A 20,815-nucleotide genomic window follows, 5' to 3' on the forward strand; every position below is an offset into this window, starting at 1 on the left:
TTCTTATGGAAACAGTTATCACGTATTAACATTAGATGCACAAGAGTAACACAATACAGTAGAAACTAGAAGACTTAAAATGGGAAACAAATGTTAAATTACTCCTTTCTGAAATACAGAATCATGTTCCAAAATAAATATACAGCACTAAATAATACATGAACTAGATTGGGTATGATAGAAAAGAGTCATTTTTCTATTTAAATATAAAGCATATAAATATCATAAGTCTAAGTATAGCTCACTCTTGATATATTCAAGAATTAGTAAATTTATGGATTATTCAAGATTTTTCTTTTTTTCTTTCACTCACTGCTTGTTAGCCATTCCATTTCTTTCAAGTCATTTCATTTCATCCAACTGAGAAAGGTCGAGGAAACAAAAGCATCCACAATTTAAACAAGTCAACTTTGCTCCTCATTAGCACTGTTGATCAAAAAAATAAATAATATGGTATGAAAGGACACCAAAAAACCTGGATGATGCCTTTAACATTTCAACTATCTGGAAACTTACTACTCAAGTTATAAAGATTGAGTACAAGTGATTCAAAATGATAGATTGACCATATAACCACCTGATCACTTGTAGAACTATTAATGGCAGATAACAAGCTATATAAGTTTTACAAACCAAACACAAAATATAGGATATTGCTATCATCATTATCATTTTATGTAAGCAGCACCTATATACCATCACTGGAATCATTTACTCTTACGCTGCCAGCTCAGAAAAAACCAGAAGTGGAGAAAGGTGAGGTGAAACAGTGGAGGGAAAGCATTGAATTAAGAGTTCCAAATTCATATTCTACCTCTACCAGAATTGTATGGTCTTCGGCAAAGAGAATTACTTCTCTTGCGCGAAGTTTCTTCAACTGTAAAATGAGATATAGAGTAAGAAACTTCCAGTGCTAGAGTTATTTAACCCAAGCCACTCATTAAAGCCCTACCCTTTTGAATTAAGAGTTCCAAATTCATATTCTACCTCTACCAGAACTGTATGGTCTTCGGCAAAGAGAATTACTTCTCTTGCGCGAAGTTTCTTCAACTGTAAAATGAGATATAGAGTAAGAAACTTCCAGTGCTAGAGTTATTTAACCCAAGCCACTCATTAAAGCCCTACCCTTTGTACTGCACAGGACTAAAGCTGAAACTAAACTCTGTAAAGGCAGAAAGATGGCTCTCAACTACTAATAATTCTATGCCAAGTTTAATTGGCTCTAAGGCCAATGTCTAATAAAATCTGAGGCCTCAAAGAGTTTTTTTTATCTCAAAGATAAAATCATCCTAATTTTTTAGTTGTATTTTTTATTTGAGAACAGTGCTGTGATCAGAATGAGCTGACAAAAAATTTTTTAAATCAGAATTTCCTAACTCTTGAGAACAGATTTTGCTTTCTTCTTAAAAGAGACTAACATTGTTCCTTAAGATCAAAATCAATATAAACCAGGCAACCAGGTCACCCTTCACTGGTCTCTAGTGCCTCTAATCTCTCTTTCACTGTGCATTTCTTTTTCTGTCATAGATGAATCAATTTGTCGTGCATTGTTTGGCACTTTCTGTTTCATGCTTTGTATATGTTTTAATGAAGTATTTAACATAATACCTAGCACACAGAATACTCCATAAATGGGTATTGTTAGGATTATCATGCAGGTAGGTTTGTATCTTAAACTAGAGCATAAGCAGCTTGAAAGCTGGGTCTATGCCTTCCTATTCTTTGTATGTTTCCCTTCCAGTGCTAAATACACATCCATAAGAAATGTTACACAGTCCCTCCCCCTCACTCTCGTGCTTCACACACACTCACACACACTTTCCCCAAAGCACCTTTTTTAAACTGTTTGATTGGATGATGAATAATCAACTTATCACAGTCCCTCTACTACACTGTTTCAAAGTCCACATTGTTCAGACAAATAAAAGCCCAGCAAAAGCATACAGAGCTAATACTTCAGTCCACCCTACCCTTTAACAATACTGTCAACAACACAGAGAGTACACACATCTGAACAAAATGGAGCAGGGGAAGGATTGAGTGATAAATTCCTGGTTCCACTAGACTAGCACAAAGGCAATGATAAAATAAGGTATGTAACTAGATTCACCTTTCCATGTATAAATACATCAATCTTAATAGAAAAGTAGGAGTGAAAGAAATTAGTCTCATAGTAGGCAAATCAAAAAGCAAAAGTTATTCATAACCTTTAGGTCACCTCAACCTTTCTGCTCTATCTCTGAATATAGGAAAGCTATGATTTGATTTACATCATAAATTCAGCGATAGACACAGATTGCCTTTTCTGTGTGAGGAAACAATGCCTGCAGTCACCATGCATTTTCATGTATGCAGCTGTGACCCTGGCGCTTTCAGAAGCATAGCACAGCACTTACTACAGCAAATATGCATTTTAAAAGCATCTCTCTACCTGCTCTGAATTTTGATTTGAAACTGCTGGTCAGAAGCCAAAAAGGGATTTTAAAATATATATTTGTATCTTAAAATCTGCAGACCTTATAATTCCACACGAATATTACTATAAAAAGGAAAAATTAAACAACTGTGAGTCACTATATATCTTATACTCTTTTAAAACAAATGCATTTTAACCTTTCTAAATACTATCCCAGAAAAAGAAAAATACCTGGCTTAAGAAAAATTTTTAATTTTGACTAATTTCATTTTTCGGTGGGGGGGTACTGTAAGGCAGATAGGGAGAGTATAAGATTTCTTTGAAAATATACCTCATATTGTAATGATTCTGCCCTCACTTTAAACTTTCCCAGGATCCCTATTTTGAAAGGCAGGGTTTTAATGAAAACGTATCTGCCAATGTCAGACGTCTGGAACTATTTTAGGTACAAGGTGATAGCTGGGGGTAATCATACAAAGACTTAGGAATCCAAAGCTTATATTATTAAGTTACATGCGATGATTGAAAAAAAAAAAAAAAAGACCCTAAAGATAAATAGGCTGTTAATGCAATAGTTATAACATTTTATGCTCTTCAAGACATTTATCAGCAAATTACCATTTTTTAAATAAAACATCCATGTTTAGAAGAACTTATAGAGCATTTTCTAGGGGCAAATGCTAACTAGAAGATTGTACTATGTGTGTAACTTATCCTTTAGGTCCCATTATAAACCCCAAGTGTAAACCCCAGGTGATTAGAACCATAAACTGTGAACAAAGACTTTCCTGGGTAGAAAAGAAGAGAAAAAGAGGAAATGAAAACAGTAGCAAAACATGCAGTTCAACAAGAAGAATCAAACTGCAAAGAAACAGATGGCTCCTGGAAAGTATCATTGGCTATGCTTTCCCAATTACTGCCCTCGCTTCTTTCTCATCCTTAACTTTGTGGGCTTTTTCAGGGGTGCATCTGACAGTGATACTCCCTTCTTTCCCATTTTCTTTTTTCCTCATTTTTCTATAAAGATTTCCACTTACCCATTACAGGAAGAATTTACAAGCCCTCTGAAATTAATATGCAAAATTTTGAGTGCACATATTATGTGTACGTTTTCTAGGGGATGTTCCAAAACTTTAAGATTCTCCAAGAAGGTCCTGACCCCCCACTCCAAAAAAGGGTAAATACCAGTGAATTAAAGCTAAGAATATTTAAGGAAATTGTTGCAATTCAGCCTTGTTAAACTCTCACTTTAAAAAAAAAAAAAAGTCAAACCTATAAAGTAAGCACTATTTCCCTCCAAAAAAAGTTATAAACAATGTGCCCAGAAATGGTGGTTCCCTAACTATTGTTTTCCTAACTTCAGTAAAATATATTATCATATTCTACTGGTTCCAATCCCTTATGGCAGCTTAATTGTGTAGTACAGATTATTTAATAATGGTATCACATTTATTTAATGCTAAATAAAATCAAATATCTATGTATCAGGGATGCCTTTAAACAATATATTCAATTATTGAAACAATCAGTTCCCAAAAAGTAAAATGCTCACTTGGACAAAAAAAGCATATAATAAGTGATAGTCTTTTTTTTTTAAGTGTAGCAGGATTCTAAACAATCTCATTAAGGAAAGTATAATGAAGAAATTTACATAGAAATAAAAAAACAATAACTATTCTTAAAGACTAAGAGGTTTATTTTCAGGAACTTACGAAAAGTAGTGTTCCTTCAGAAACAAATATAAAAGGCAAAAAGCACTACAAGTTCAATGGACTTGGTAAGCATACAAAAATATTACAGAATAAAACATGGTATGTAATCCATGCAATGGAATATTATTTGGCCATAAAAAGGAATAAAGTACTAATCATGCCACTACATAGATGAACCTTGGAAACATTATGCTAAATGGAAAGAGCCAGGCATAAAAGACCATATCTTATATGATTCCATTTACATGAAATGTCCAGATAAAAACCATTGAATTACATAGTTTTAAGGGTGAATTTTATGGTATATAAATTATATTTCAAAAAAGGCATTAAAAAAATTTCAAACTCAGCCACATATTTTAAATTTAATTTCTCAATTTTAGAAAAATTTGTGTCATGTGAAGTATAACTATACTGCCAACATAAATAATAACTTGGATTTTCCTTACAAAGAAAATAAGTTCAAATCAAAATCTCATTTATTACCTATCTTTAGTTGATGTTAATTGTGCCAAAAGATGCAGATGTGGGAAGAAGGAAAATTAAGTGCCTTTTCTAAAGCCACTATGAAATACCATGACATTGTTTAGTATTTTAACCATTTGTCCAGTGATTCCCAAAACTATTTCCACATCAGAATGCCTTGAGACTTTTTAAAAATATATAGATTCTAGGTAGCCACACTGGCCCACCCAAGCTTTCTAAAGCAGAATCTATAGAGGCAGGGCTTCAGAATCTATAATTCAGTAAATTTCCAGGCATTCCTACCATATTCACCTCTAAACAATCTCTCTAACTCCATTGCTACTAATAAAATTTGAAGGAAGTGCTGGAGCTGGGAAATCATCACAGTGAAAATTTGGTGGGGCATTGTGAACTTAATGAGCAGCAGGATATTTGAATGGTCTCAAGATATCTTACCTACAGATTGCTTGATAGTTACAAGAGGAAAATGGTAACTATAAGGAGAGAAACCAGGTACCACCTAGACTGGGTCATCAAAATGTAAGACCCAATGGAGAGCAAGATGGACATCAGTGCCTCAAGATGTGATGTCCTGAGAAGAACACAGCTTCACTTTTATAGTATCCAAAATGTCAATGCCATGAAAGATAAAGAAGGGATGAAAATCATTCCAGATTTTAAAAGACTATAAAGATATGACAATTAAGGGAATGTGTGATCCTAAACTGGATTCTATATAGTAAACATAAAAAGGGAAAGAAACGTCTGAAAGACAAACTACAAAACTAGAATATGGACTATACTGTATCAATGTTTTCTCGATTTGATAACTACTCTAATCAGAGTAATGATGTAAGAGAATATCCTTGCTCTTAGAAAACACACACTATCAAACACAGGCAATCTACTTACAAATTTTTTTTTTAACTAGAGAGAATGGTGAAGCAAATTTGGCATACTGTAAAAAACTGATGAAGCCAAGTAAATGGTATATGGGAGTCTTTTTCAATATTCCTACAACTTTTCTGGAACTTTTTAAATTATTTCAAAAGAAAAAGAAAAACCTCCAATGACTTCCCACTTCTATTTACATAAAACCCAAAGTCTTTGCCAGGGTCTTAGGCAGTCTAGGTCATAATGTGAGAAATACTCGCATTGGTCCAAACACAGTAAGTAAGACATGGAGACAAAGAGAACAGCAAAGCATGAAATGACTCAGAACATAGAGTCTGGAGCGTAAGAGTACTTGATTAAAATCTTAGCTTCACCACCTATTAGGTATTTGACCTTTGCCAAGTTACTTAAATTCTACAAGCATTAATCCTTTCTTCTGTATCACCTACTCCCTAGCGTATGGTTTTGAAAATGAGATTGTGTGTGTATAGTTCCTAACATGGATGCTCACTGAACTAAATTTACAATGGAAAAAGAAAAAAAACTAAATACCCACAATAAAAGAATAGTCAATTTGATACACATACGAGATAAAATATGTAGTCATTAAAAGTCATGTTTAGGACTCACAAAAATAAAACTGAAGAACAAGATAAAACTAATATGGACAAAATAAAAACGGTGATTACAGGTGAAGGGTATACAGGTGTTCAATGCACTGTCCTTGCACTTTTCTGAAAGGCTGACATTTCTCAAAAGGTAAAGTTGGTAAAAAAAAAAACCAAGTTCTGTTTAAATGTTTTTATGCCTTGGGACAACATTTATTATATTAAAAAGGTGGTAATAGAAAATTAGAAAAGAAAAAAAAAAAAGAACAGCAAAGCAAGGCTTTAATGGCAGTCTTGCAAGATCAGGTGTCTGGCAAGGAGGCACACTTAGGGCAGTTAAAACAAGCAATTTCTTTCTTAGCACACAAGTCCCTCCCCTGGTTCCTCATTGGCTGAGTACTACAGGGTTCACATTCTTTCCCAGACATCACCTAAGCAAGTTATATCCATATTAGGCTTTCTTTACATTTATCTTAATTTTATTGGCTGATTTAAACCTTCTTTCCCCACCCCCCACCCCCGAATACATACAGCCTGTTCCTTCTCAATTTCCTTCACCCCTCCCAGCCTGACCAACTTCCTGCCATGTACTTGCCACTTGGGCTTTTGTCAATACCTTATTGTTTAAACGTTTAAACCCCCTAGTGGGAATAAATCACAGTTAGGTTTTTTATGCTTTTCTAACAATCCCCAGCTCTCCTGGGCCTGTATCTAGGCCCCTTCCTCCCTTAAGCACTAAGCTCCTGCCCCTCTGCCCCTATAGGCCTGTAGTGCGCCCAGCTCTTTCACATGGCAGCATTTAGGTGTATGCTCTTCCCTGGAGCTGAAACACTCTTCCTGCGCTCTTCACATGGCTGATTCCCTCATCCTTCAAAATGGATATACAAGAAAATGTGAAAAGACCTTAAGGTTAAGAAAAGGCTGATTATGAGAAGGCAAATGGTGACTCTGTAGCATCTTACTACACTGATGGATAGTGACTGCAATGGGGTATGGGGGAGGACTCAATATGGGTGAATGGAGTAATCACATTGTTTTTCATGTGAAACCTTCATAACAGTGTATATCAATAATACCTTAATAAAAAAATGAGTTAATGCAAAAAAAAAAGGCTGATTATCAAAATCAAAACTGGGGTACATTTTGATATTTACAACCACAAACTGGCCTTGGTGCAGTTTGTGTCAGTATTCATCTTGGGACTTACTCTCAATTTTCTTATTTGATGGCCTTAAGGGATAAATGCATTTGCCTTAAGACATAAGTGGGAAAAAAAATCAATACGAATTACAAAGTGCCTTAGCCTTTAGGACACACATCTTTAAGTTCTTAAAATTAACTCTTCATCTAAGCACAAATAGATGAATATACACACCAAGTACATAACTTTAATCTACTCGGGGTATAACCTTCCATTACTACTGGCCTAATCACCCATTTCAGAGCACACCATCTGCCATAAACATTTAATAGTCCCTAATTTCAGAAAGTACAGCTTGATGTTGATCAGAGCAAACCTTTCCACAAATAAGATTCTTAACATTTGCTATTTGTGCATGTCAGCCACTGTCTGGCACATCAGAATGATGCACAAATTCTGGAACAAGCAGTTACTGCTCATGAATTCACAGCTATTTCCTCACTTCAGCTGAAGGAAGAGAGATCTTTAAAAGATTGCCATAATATGAATATGCAGAGGAAAAATTAAGAGCAAAAAAGCACAAAATAAAATTTCAGAGGGAAAATGGCATGTTACAAAGCAGCTGAGAAAATGAGCCTCTGATAATTTATGAATCATGAAAATTTAGCTTACTTAGTCTTCCTTGTAACCAAAATATCAGCCAAATATCAGTTCTTTACCACATTTCCTATATGGCCAATATTAGAGAATGTTTAAGTAACTTAAATTAAGTGTGTTCCAGAAAAGTGGAGTTAACGCTAACCAAAAGAAAATCCAGACCAAAGGTGGAGTGGAAAATTGAGCCTGAACTAAAGGATATATTACAAGTGGTGGGGGATTCGGGGGAGGGTGTAATGAGTATAAAAATTGTTCACAGGTGAAAAAGGGCTTCTAAAGTTTTTGAAAACAGATGCCTAAACCAGAGGTCACAAGCTTGTTGCCTTTGGATTATATCCTGTGAGTAGATGTATTATGTCTGCCTACCCTGTATTTTTGAAAATCTGTGTTGTTTTCCAATATTGAGTAGTCAGGAGATTTCATGCAAAACATTATTGAAAGATCTGCAGGTCTGGCAACAACGAACCCCACGGCCTCCTGCAACACTGGCCAGCAGCTCTCAATCCTACCAGCACATTGGAAACCACCTAGGAAGCTTTGAAAAGATACCAGTGCCTGCAGCTGACCCTGCAGTCAACCTAGGTAGAGAACCCAGGCATTTATATATTTAAAAGTTCATTAGAGGGCTCTACTGTATAACCAGAGTTGATACACATGGACCAAGAGTTTTCCCCTTGTCATAGGCTCTATATTTAATCACAGTAGTCAAACGTACTTCATTGTTCTTCCAGCTATTCCATCCTAAAAGGCACTGGGAGTTGAAACTGCATTTAAATATTTCCATTTAATCTTGTTTAAGCACAAAACTAATGGGTCTAGTTAAAAAATATGATCTTTATTAGATACACTCAGTAGACATCCTGTGCATCCCACTCTCTTGTACAATGCAGGTTTCCAGCTATGTTCCAGACATACTTAGCAGGAACTCTGAGAGTGAGCTCCTTATGCTCTGGAAACACTGAAAACCATTGTGGGTTTCTAAGAGGATGAGGAGGGCTTTCTTCTTCTCAGGCTGCTATAAGCATCTACCTACTATCTGACCATGAAGAACACTAAACTGTTGGGGCCACAGAATATGTCACTGAACAGAGCAATAAGGTATTTTAAGTCCCTTATATTCTCTTACATCTCCACTTGGCTGACTTTCATGGGATTGCTTTTCCTTTAGAAATTGCTCTTTGGTTCTGCTTTTGGCTTCTTTACTGTCCATGGATGTGGCAAATAAATGTGGTGCTGTGATGCTTAGTAGCAAGCAGGACTTTTGTCCCCCAAATAGGAAGCAGAGACAAGGAGACACGATTAAGCCACTCAGTATCCTCCCAGTCTACCTCCAAGGGGTTCCTTACAACTCATATGTGATATCAGTGAGTTCCCAGAGGCTCAAGCAATATATTTCTCAAGTGTGATCCACAAATGACCTATACCCATATCACTGAGCAGCTGAATGAACATGCTGATTCCTGAGTCTCATGCAAAATTCACTAAATTAATGAGAAGCTCTGGGAAGTGGGCTTGAGAAACTGTACTTTTAACAAGCTCCCCAGGTGGTTCTTATGCCTGGGAAGTTTGAGAACCACTGACCTGTAGGTTCAACAAAGAGAATATTCTCTCTAAAGCTCCTTCAGTAAATTCACAGGAACCAAGGGAAGCCACTGGGTAACATTCCAGGTCCTCACATCTCCCTCTCTTGTACCTCCTATACTGGCACAACTTACACAATTCAGTACAGCCCATTTAAAGTGCCCACATATCCTATTTTACTGTAATTCAAATTAGTCAGCTATTAGGATTAAGAGAAGTGAAAAATACTTGAACTCCAACTATATACTAGTGAGTCTTTAATACCATGAAAACACAGATGAGTTTCATGCCCAGAAAGCTTACAGTTATCTGTTATATTACTTTCACTTTAAATTAATCCTACAGCATACCCAAGGAACACCTCTCAGTGGAGTTCTAAGCTTCTCATATTCTTTTTATACTTTTACACACATAGCTCATCAGATGCCTCTGCAATGCTGGATGATACTGCTGCCAACATATGGCAAAGAAGGCTCTAAAGCAGCATGACAATTTTATGCTTGACTCAGGTAATCATAGCTCTCTTGAGGGGAATCTGCTCTTCAGGTGAACTTTCCTCTGTTTCTGCCATCCACAGTCCCCACCCCTACCCGGAGAAACTTAAGGCTCTTATACACTCGATTACACTCCACTGATTATTTACAGTGCCAAACAGCCGTTCACATAAGGGCTCTCCACAAACATTACGGGAGGATGCCAGCTCAGGTGACTGAATCTGGGCCTCTTAATGTGCCACCACTCTGAAGACAAACTTTACTTATCCAATAGATTTCAGTTCCTCAAAGTAGAGTCTCTATCCATCCCTTACGCCTCTTGTCCTTTGAAAACAAGACTGCAGTTACAAGGACCGACAATAGGAGAAAAACGAATTGTAAATTGTAAACAGGTGAGGCATTACAGATGAAGGTCTAGCACTCAGCACAGTGAGGACAATCAGTATGAAAATGAGAGCAACTCTAATAATTCTGCATGATAAAGGACTTCCCTTTTACCATCACCTAAAATGGGGATTCTTAAACTTTAAGTACCTAGAAATTACCCAGAAAAACTCAGCAGAATGCATGCTCTGATTCGGGTGGTCTGGGATGGAGTCCAAGATCCTGTGTTCCCAACCAGCTCCCAGGAATGCTGATGCGCTCCCAGCTCCACTACTTACTGCAGTGGAGGAGCAGCCGCAGGACCATCACCTGGGCACTTGTCTGACAAGAATCTTGAGCCCACCCTTCACTGAAGGAAAGAGAATGTGTTCAGCTGCAAAGTCCCAGGTGATCAGAATGCTCATTAGAGAGCAGTGGACACACCATCGCGCACTCACTGTATATCAGAATCACCTGGGAACTTTTAAAAATACACACGTGAAGGCCTCATGGCAGAGATTCTGATTCAGTTGGTCTGGGGTATCTGTTCCTATGTTTTTGTTTTTAAGCACACCCAGTTGGTCCTAAAGAGAACTACTGAATTAAAAATACCTCACTGGCTGGAGGAAATATGGAGCAACTTCTAATGGGTGGGGAATTTGGGGATGATGATGAAAATGTCCTAAAATCAATCACGACAATGGTTGCATAATTCTGTCAATCTACTAGACACCACTGAATTGTATACTTAAAATGGGTCAGTCCTATGGTATGTGAATTGTAGCACAATAAAACTATTACACAAGAACTAAAAACTTCAGGAGCTTTCCCATTTTGAAACAACTAAGTCCTACTGAATAACAATGAAATGGAATTATTTTCTATTCTAGACCTCTGGCCCAAAACTTGAACTTCTTTTTAAAAAGAGAAAACGTGGATATTTGTATGACTCATCTAGAAATATGAAGAATCTGCTCTGCTCCTTAGGTTCAGGTGTGGTTAAGGTAATGGATGAAGGAGAAACCTGCAACAAAAAACTTGTATCTCAAAGGATACCACAGTGTTAAAAAAAAGAAAAGCACATTTATCAATTTGGAAAAGTTTACTCTGCACCCTCCAATTTGTCACAGTATTTTCAAATAAATAATTTTCCTGTCGCTTCCCTAATTTAAAAATAAATTAACTAATGAGTTAACTAATAAGTTAATGAATTAACTAATTCATTGTACTATAGTCTTCCAACTTTTATGTTTGACATTCAAAAAACATGTTAAAATACATATATATAAAATGCAAATCTAACCTTGTTTAAAAAAATTGGCTTAAGAAATTCTTGATAACATTCATAAAAACAGAGATCATAAATAGCACTAAAATTTCAGGAAACATCATTGTAATACATGAGACAATGTTTACTTATTATCAAAAGGGAAGTACAATAAATATGCCTAATAGGCCCCACTTGGTATTCTGGAGAGACTCTCACAGCTTCCGATAGCTGTGACATCCAATGCTCAGAACTGCAGAGGCTGTATGCTCGAGCCAATGATGGTTCGCAAGTATCTAATTTACTTTCCCTGTTGTATGGCCATAGCCCACATAAGCCATTTTCCGCCAGAACCAGAGTCCTTGTTTATGGTCCCATGTTCTCATTCTTTTGAAACAGACACATTCTGGATGCATCACTAAACAGAGTTCCTAGGACAATATATACTGATTACATGTCATCTTCTGGGGTCCTCTGCTCGCTAAGTGGAAATCACTCTCTTAAGAAATGGCTTTCTGGGACCTTCAAGGCAGTGGTTAAGATCATTTTTACAAGTAAATATGATGCCCTCTCTTATCCAAATTCCCCCATAAAATCCAATGCATTTCACTAAATGGTTGCTCTATTTCCTTCTTAAAATAATTCTATCATGTTACATTCATAAATAACAAAGAAAAGGCAAATCAATGCTCCTAAATTGCCTTGGGTAGTAACTACTGGATAGTCTCCTTACATTTTATAGTGAGGAAGTTAACCCTCCTACCTAACCTAAAGACCTCCTGCTTTATGTACATTTGCTCAATGAACTTTTCAGTTTTTACAGTATTGAGAAGATAGTTAAAAGTCTCAGAGTAAAAGGAATAATGACCTGAGTTTTAGATAATAGATTTGGATTCTAAGGAAATGACCCTGAAACCCACACTGGTGATACTCAGCACACTGTCAACTCCAACTCAATCCTCTGAGTCTTTGAAACATGAACTTCCTAAGAGGTCAAAATCCATAATCACCATTGAATTAAATAACTAATTCCTATGGGTTAGCATGTCTCAGTTCATAACTTACTTACCTATTCACACACATAGTCACCCTAAATGTAAATGGACTTAATGCACCAATCAAAAGACATAGAGTAATAGAATGGATAAAAAAGCAAGACCCATCTATATGCTGCTTACAAGAAACTCACCTTAAACCCAAAGATAAGCATAGACTAAAAGTCAAGGGATGGAAAAACATATTTCAGGCAAACAACAGTGAGAAGAAAGCAGGGGTTGCAGTACTAATATCAGACAAAATAGACTTCAAAACAAAGAAAGTAACAAGAGATAAAGAAGGCCACTACATAATGATAAAGGGCTTAGTCCAACAAGAGGATATAACCATTCTAAATATATATGCACCCAATACAGGAGCACCAGCATATGTGAAGCAAATACTAACAGAACTAAAGAGGGAAATAGACTGCAATGCATTCATTGTAGGAGACTTCAACACACCACTCACCCCAAAGGATAGATCCACCGGGCAGAAAATAAGTAAAGACACACAGGCACTGAACAACACACTAGAACAGATGGACCTAATAGACATCTATAGAACTTTACATCCAAAAGCAACAGGATATACATTCTTCTCAAGTGCACATGGAACATTCTCCAGAATAGACCACATACTAGCTCACAAAAAGAGCCTCAGTAAATTCCACAATATTGAAATTCTACCAACCAATTTTTCAGACCACAAAGGTATGAAAGTAGAAATAAATTCTACAAAGAAAACAAAAAGGCTCACAAACACATGGAAGCTTAACAACATGCTACTAAATAATCAATGGATCAATGAACAAATCAAAATAGAGATCAAGGAATATATAGAAACAAATGACAACAACAACACTAAGCCCCAACTTCTGTGGGATGCAGCGAAAGCAGTCTTAAGAGGAAAGTATATAGCAATCCAGGCACACTTGAAGAAGGAAGAACAATCCCAAATGAATAGTCTAACATCACAATTATTAAAACTGGAAAAAGAAGAACAAATGAGGCCTAAAGTCAGCAGAAGGAGGGACATAATAAAGATCAGAGAAGAAATAAACAAAATTGAGAAGAATAAAACAATAGCAAAAATCAACGAAACCAAGAGCTGGTTCTTTGAGAAAATAAACAAAATAGATAAGCCTCTAGCCCAACTTATTAAGAGAAAAAGAGAGTCAACACAAATCAACATAATCAGAAATGAGAATGGAAAAATCACGACAGACTCCACAGAAATACAAAGAATTATTAAAGACTACTATGAAAACCTATATGCCAACAAGCTGGAAAACCTAGAAGAAATGGACAACTTCCTAGAAAAATACAACCTCCCAAGACTGACCAAGGAAGAAACACAAAAGTTAAACAAACCAATTGCAAGCAAAGAAATTGAAACAGTAATCAAAAAACTACCCAAGAACAAAACCCCGGGGCCAGACGGATTTACCTCGGAATTTTATCAGACACACAGAGAAGACATAATACCCATTCTCCTTAAAGTGTTCCACAAAATAGAAGAAGAGGGAATACTCCCAAACTCATTCTATGAAGCCAACATCACCCTAATACCAAAACCAGGAAAAGACCCCACCAAAAAAGAAAATTACAGACCAATATCCCTGATGAATGTAGATGCAAAAATACTCAATAAAATATTAGCAAACAGAATTCAACAGTATATCAAAAGGATCATACACCATGACCAAGTGGGGGTCATCCCAGGGATGCAAGGATGGTACAACATTCGAAAATCCATCAACATCATCCACCACATCAACAAAAAGAAAGACAAAAACCACATGATCATCTCCATAGATGCTGAAAAAGCATTTGACAAAATTCAACATCCATTCATGATAAAAACTCTCAGCAAAATGGGAATAGAGGGCAAGTACCTCAACATAATAAAGGCCATATATGATAAACCCACAGCCAGCATTATACTGAACAGCGAGAAGCTGAAAGCATTTCCACTGAGATCGGGAACCAGACAGGGATGCCCACTCTCCCCACTGTTATTTAACATAGTACTGGAGGTCCTAGCCACGGCAATCAGACAAAACAAAGAAATACAAGGAATCCAGATTGGTAAAGAAGAAGTTAAACTGTCACTATTTGCAGATGATATGATACTGTACATAAAAAACCCTAAAGACACCACTCCAAAACTACTAGAACTGATATCGGAATACAGCAAAGTTGCAGGATACAAAATCAACACACAGAAATCTGTAGCTTTCCTATACACTAACAACGAATCAATAGAAAGAGAAATCAGGAAAACAATTACATTCACCATTGCATCAAAAAGAATAAAATACCTAGGAATAAACCTAACCAAGGAAGTGAAAGACTTATACTCTGAAAACTACAAGTCACTCTTAAGAGAAATTAAAGGGGACACTAATAAATGGAAACTCATCCCATGCTCATGGCTAGGAAGAATTAATATCGTCAAAATGGCCATCCTGCCGAAAGCAATATACAAATTTGATGCAATCCCTCTCAAATTACCAGCAACATTCTTCAATGAATTGGAACAAATAATTCAAAAATTCATATGGAAACACCAAAGACCCCGAATAGCCAAAGCAATCCTGAAAAAGAAGAATAAAGTAGGGGGGATTTCACTCCCCAACTTCAAGCTCTACTACAAAGCCATAGTAATCAAGACAATTTGGTACTGGCACAAGAACAGAGCCACAGACCAGTGGAACAGATTAGAGACCCCAGAAATTAACCCAAACATATATGGTCAATTAATATTTGATAAAGGAGCCATGGACATACAATGGCAAAATGACAGTCTCTTCAACAGATGGTGCTGGCAAAACTGGACAGCTACATGTAGGAGAATGAAACTGGACCATTGTCTAACCCCATATACAAAGGTAAACTCAAAATGGATCAAAGACCTGAATGTAAGTCACGAAACCATTAAACTCTTGGAAAAAAACATAGGCAAAAACCTCTTAGACATAAACATGAGTGATCTCTTCTTGAACATATCTCCCCGGGCAAGGAAAACAACAGCAAAAATGAGCAAGTGGGACTACATTAAGCTGAAAAGCTTCTGTACAGCAAAAGACACCATCAATAGAACAAAAAGGAACCCTACAGTATGGGAGAATATATTTGAAAATGACAGATCTGATAAAGGCTTGACGTCCAGAATATATAAAGAGCTCACACGCCTCAACAAACAAAAAACAAATAACCCAATTAAAAAATGGGCAGAGGAACTGAACAGACAGTTCTCCAAAAAAGAAATACAGATGGCCAAGAGACACATGAAAAGATGCTCCACATCACTAATTATCAGAGAAATGCAAATTAAAACTACAATGAGGTATCACCTCACACCAGTAAGGATAGCTGCCATCCAAAAGACAAACAACAACAAATGTTGGCGAGGCTGTGGAGAAAGGGGAACCCTCCTACACTGCTGGTGGGAATGTAAATTAGTTCAACCATTGTGGAAAGCAGTATGGAGGTGCATCAAAATGCTCAAAACAGACCTACCATTTGACCCAGGAATTCCACTCCTAGGAATTTACCCTAAGAACGCAGCAATCAAGTTTGAGAAAGACAGATGCACTCCTATGTTTATCGCAGCACTATTTACAATAGCCAAGAATTGGAAGCAACCTAAATGTCCATCTGTAGATGAATGGATAAAGAAGATGTGGTACATATACACAATGGAATACTACTCAGCCATAAGAAGTGGAAAAATCCAACCATTTGCAGCAACATGGATGGAGCTGGAGAGTATTATGCTCAGTGAAATAAGCCAAGCGGAGAAAGAGAAATACCAAATGATTTCACTCATCTGAGGAGTATAGGAACAAAGGAAAAACTGAAGGAACAAAACAGCAGCAGGAGGTCAAAATCCATAATCACCATTGAATTAAATAACTAATTCCTATGGGTTAGCATGTCTCAGTTCATAACTTACTTACCTATTCACACACACAAAAAAATTGTTTAAAGAAAGGAAAAAAGCATACCTAATAGTATATATATTCTGAATATTCTTCTCCCCACCTTGTCCTTCCTTAAGAGCTTGCATTTGTAATAATTTCATAATGGTTTTTATCAAGCCGTGTGTATTCCTGTAAAGAAATATAACAACATGTTAAATGTTATAGATATGAAGTGAATATTCTAGTCAGGTACTTAATCCTATGATTTTTGAATAATTGAACTCTAGCCACCCTCACTGAACAGTAAGCACCTACACATACCCAACTCATTCTACAACACGGCCAAGAAGAGGCCTGCAAGAGGACAGCTCCCATCCAACACATTTAAAGTTGGAGAAGTGGAGCCAAAGAATCAAACCAATTTATCAATCACCTCCCTACACACACTTGAGGGAAAATCAATCAATAAAAAACAATCATTAGCCCACATAATTGCAGGCAGTAACCACATCAGTTACCCATACTGAAGATTTAAGTCCTTCATTTATAAACATTAACAGACCATGAATAATAACCAGACATGAAATGGATCAGTCACTCAAACAAGCGGGCCAGGGGACCAATCAAAGCAATAAGCCCCATTAAAACAAAGTGGGGAATAGAACCTTAAATTTTTTCCTTGTTCTCTATTAGAGGTAGAGGGATAATACATCAAAAAAAATAACCTACACTTTTTTGTCCTTTTATTAACTTTTTTAAGATGTGAAATGGGATTTTTTTTCAAGCTCTACTGAGACAATTGAAAAATACAGTTGTGATGTATTTGTGTATATCAACTGTATGTGTACAAAGTGCACAATAAGATATATGCATGCATTATAAAATGATTGCCATAGTCAAGCTAACTAGTACATCCATCACCTCACACAGTTTTGTTGTAGTTGTTTTAGTGAGAATACTAAAGATCTACTCTCCTAGCAAATTAGCAAATTTCAAATATACAATTGTTAACTACAGTCACCATGCTGTAGGTACATTAGAACCTCAGAACTTATTCATATTAAAACTGGAAGTTTGTATACTTTAACCAACTTCTCCCCATTCCTCCCACACTGTCCCTGGCAAGTACCGTTCTATTCCCTGTTTCTACGAGTTTGACATTTTTTGGTTTTGTTTTTTATTTTTTAAGATTCCACATATAAGTGATATGATCCAGTATTTGTCTTTTTCTGTCTGGGTTATTTCACTTCGCACAACCATGTTGTCACAAATTAGCCTGCCCTTTTTAAATAAGGTTCTCCCTGGGGATAAAAAAGAAATCTAAGAAATAAAAAAAGATTAGTTGTTAAATAAAAGAGAGAGTAATTATTTTTTAAATCAGAGTTGTTACTATTTATAGAGCAACTATTCCAAGCTAAGTATTCAATCCTAAGTATTTAACATGTATTCTGGCATTTACTATGCAGAATATAATAGATTACAAATCACTATTAACTTTATTTTGGGATTAGGACAAGACTTGAGCTTAATAAATTTATATCATTTGAGCACCTTTTATGGCATGTAAATTTTTCTAAGTGATAAAAGGTTTGGCCACACTGTCCAACACAGCAACCAATAGCCCCAGGTGGCTACTGAGCAATTGTAACATGGTTAATCCAAACTAAGATGTGCTCTGAGTACAAAATAACAGGCTGGATTTAAAAGACTTCAAACACAAAAAAGAATACAAATATGCATAATTTTTTATATTGATTACCTATTAAAATAATATTTTGATATATGGGGTTACATAAAATACATTGTTAAAATTTACATCACTTGTTTCTTTCAATTTTTTAATATGATTACTAGAAAATTTTGAATGACACATGTGGCTCCATTTGCGGCTCACATTATATTTCTATTTCACAGCATTGCTGTAGACACTGATATGGTTTGGTTCATAAGTGGATTCCTTGGTGTACATTGAGTTTTTCGTTGCATTTGAAGCATTTTCCACAATTTTTATAACGGTATGTTTTCTATTTTCACATGGATCCTCTTATGACCATGCAAGGTAGACTTATGAATGAATTTTTTCTGACAGAAGTCACACATGTATAGTTTCTCTCTTGTGTGGATCCTCTGGTGAGGACAGAGTCTCAATCCCTATCCCCTATGATTCTCTTTCCTGTGTGGATTCTCTGATTTCTCCTCTAGCTTAGGGAGAAGACATCTCAACATCCAAACTTTTAGAGTAAATTCCTTCTTGGCAATTCTTCCCATCATTCACTTATACAGTGTCAAAAACATTCTGTAGCTGAGGATCCTGCACGTTAAGAAATGTTACTTTCCACCATGATGCACATTTGAAATCAGCATAAGATTGTATATTAACAACACTTGAATTAAAAAAAAAAGAAAAAGAAATGGTTATCTTCCAGTATATCCTCCAGCTCTTCACGATTCTTCACACTTTACAAAGAGCTGATATCCTTCAGCACAGAAATCGTAACTGTTCTGTTACCAGTTTATCAGGAACCTATTCTGGGGTGTGAATGTCTAGCCTCTGTCATAGAGGACAGAGCTTACAGGGGCTCCTCGAGTTTCAGTAGAATTTGACTCCTCCAAATATGTAAATTCAATAAAGCTAATTCACCAGGACTCAGGGGTGTGGTTCTGCTTTCTTTGCTCTGTTCATTTTTCACTTTTTCTTTTATTTGCAGTCTTGCTTTTTGAAAGTGAGTCCCTCAAGATGATACAAACCTCTATAGCTCTGACCCAGGCCTGTGCCTAGATTTATACAAGACCGTGAAATCTCAGGTCTATAGCTATACTTATGAGATTAAATTCCAACCCTCACTGAGTGAGTGAGCAGTTCCCAGATTCCAATACCTAAAACCCATCATAGGGGACCTACTCTGGTTTGCCTTGGTGAGAAGGTCACTACATGTTCAGAAGCCTTCTTATCTTCTAGCTTTCAGTGTATAGGTAACTGATAATCAGCTCTAAAGTCTGATTTAAGCTAAAATAACTCCATTTATATATAGCTGGAGAAAGTTCCAGCCTCACCTAGTAACCTCATAAGGCCAAGATTATTTGAAATGGTACTCATTTTAGATGAGCACTGTTGACTTAATTTTTGACTGAATTTCTTCCAAGAAATATGGATTCATTAAATAATCATTTTTGAATATGAAACTACATTGGTTTTCCTTATCTAGTGATATATTTGTCATAGGACTAGAGTTTTAGAGAGAACAGATACAGACTTGTGATTTTTAACCAGTTTGGGTCACCCATGCCTTTATAAAAGCAATAGAATTCCAGAGAAAAGCATATATGTCATATTTGCATTTAATTCCAGGAAGTTCACAGAACCACTGAGGCTGATAAATGAATTCCAGCTTTTTCACCTTTAAGTTAGGTCTTGTTTGTTCTTATTTGTGGATCGAGATTTTACTATGAAGATAACTGAGTTCAGACTACATTTTAAGCAAGAGTGTAGAATGAATAGATGATTTCTGAAGGACAATGGCATCACTAAGATCACATATAGATCCATTCAAGTACAGACACACCACGGAGATATTATGGGTTCGGTTCTAGACCACCACAATAAAGTAAATATTGCAATAAAGTGAGTCAAATGAATTTTTTAGCTCCCCAGTATGTACAAAAGTTATGCTTACACTATACTGTAGTCTACTAAGTGTGCAATTGGATTGTATCTAAAAATCTAATGTTCGTACCTTAATTAAAAAATACTTTTTTGCTAAAAAATGCTAACCATCATCTGAGTTTTCCATGAGTCATACTCACTGATCACAGTCACCATAACAAATATGAAACAGTTTGAAACAGTGCAAGAATTTCCAAAATGTGACACAGCGACATGAAGTGAACAAATGCTGCTGGGAAAATGGCACCAACCGGCTTGCTCGATGAGAGTTGCCATAAACGTTCAACTTGTAAAAACACAATTATCTGCAAAGCACAATAAAGTGAAGTGCCATAAAACAAGGTATACCTGTAGTGGCACATTTGCCTTAAATTCAATTGAATAATCATTTAAACTATTTAAATATTCCAAGTGGGCTGAGAGGGATGGTCTCAGATTAATTTTTATTTAAATCCCTGCTTTAATTCTAATTAACTAGGGAATGTTGGGCCTAGGAGCCTCAACACTTCATCCGCACAATCTAAAATCATGATAATAAGCCCACTTCTTGGGCTGTTTTAAATAATAAATAAAATTATGTCAGCAAAGTA

General features: G+C 36.2%; 1 protein-coding gene across 7 annotated transcripts in view; it reads right to left on the reverse strand.

The window, feature by feature from the left end:
* The window catches only part of FOCAD (focadhesin), a 347,741-nt gene that overhangs the window by 242,975 nt on the left and 83,951 nt on the right, over positions 1-20,815 (reverse strand). For 6 of the 7 annotated variants that reach the window (XR_012127690.1, XR_012127692.1, XR_012127691.1 and 3 more), the window contains one exon: positions 16,646-16,750. The exons of the other annotated variant lie outside the window; for it this stretch is intronic. Coding sequence is in view for 3 of the 6 variants with exons in the window: in XM_073228432.1 (XP_073084533.1) it covers positions 16,646-16,750 (105 nt within the window). In the remaining 3 variants the exon portion in view is untranslated. The remainder of the gene's footprint in view (positions 1-16,645; positions 16,751-20,815) is intronic. 7 annotated transcript variants of the gene reach the window in all.

The sequence above is a fragment of the Manis javanica genome, chromosome 2 (genome assembly GCF_040802235.1).
Source record: "Manis javanica isolate MJ-LG chromosome 2, MJ_LKY, whole genome shotgun sequence".
NCBI lineage: Eukaryota > Metazoa > Chordata > Mammalia > Pholidota > Manidae > Manis > Manis javanica.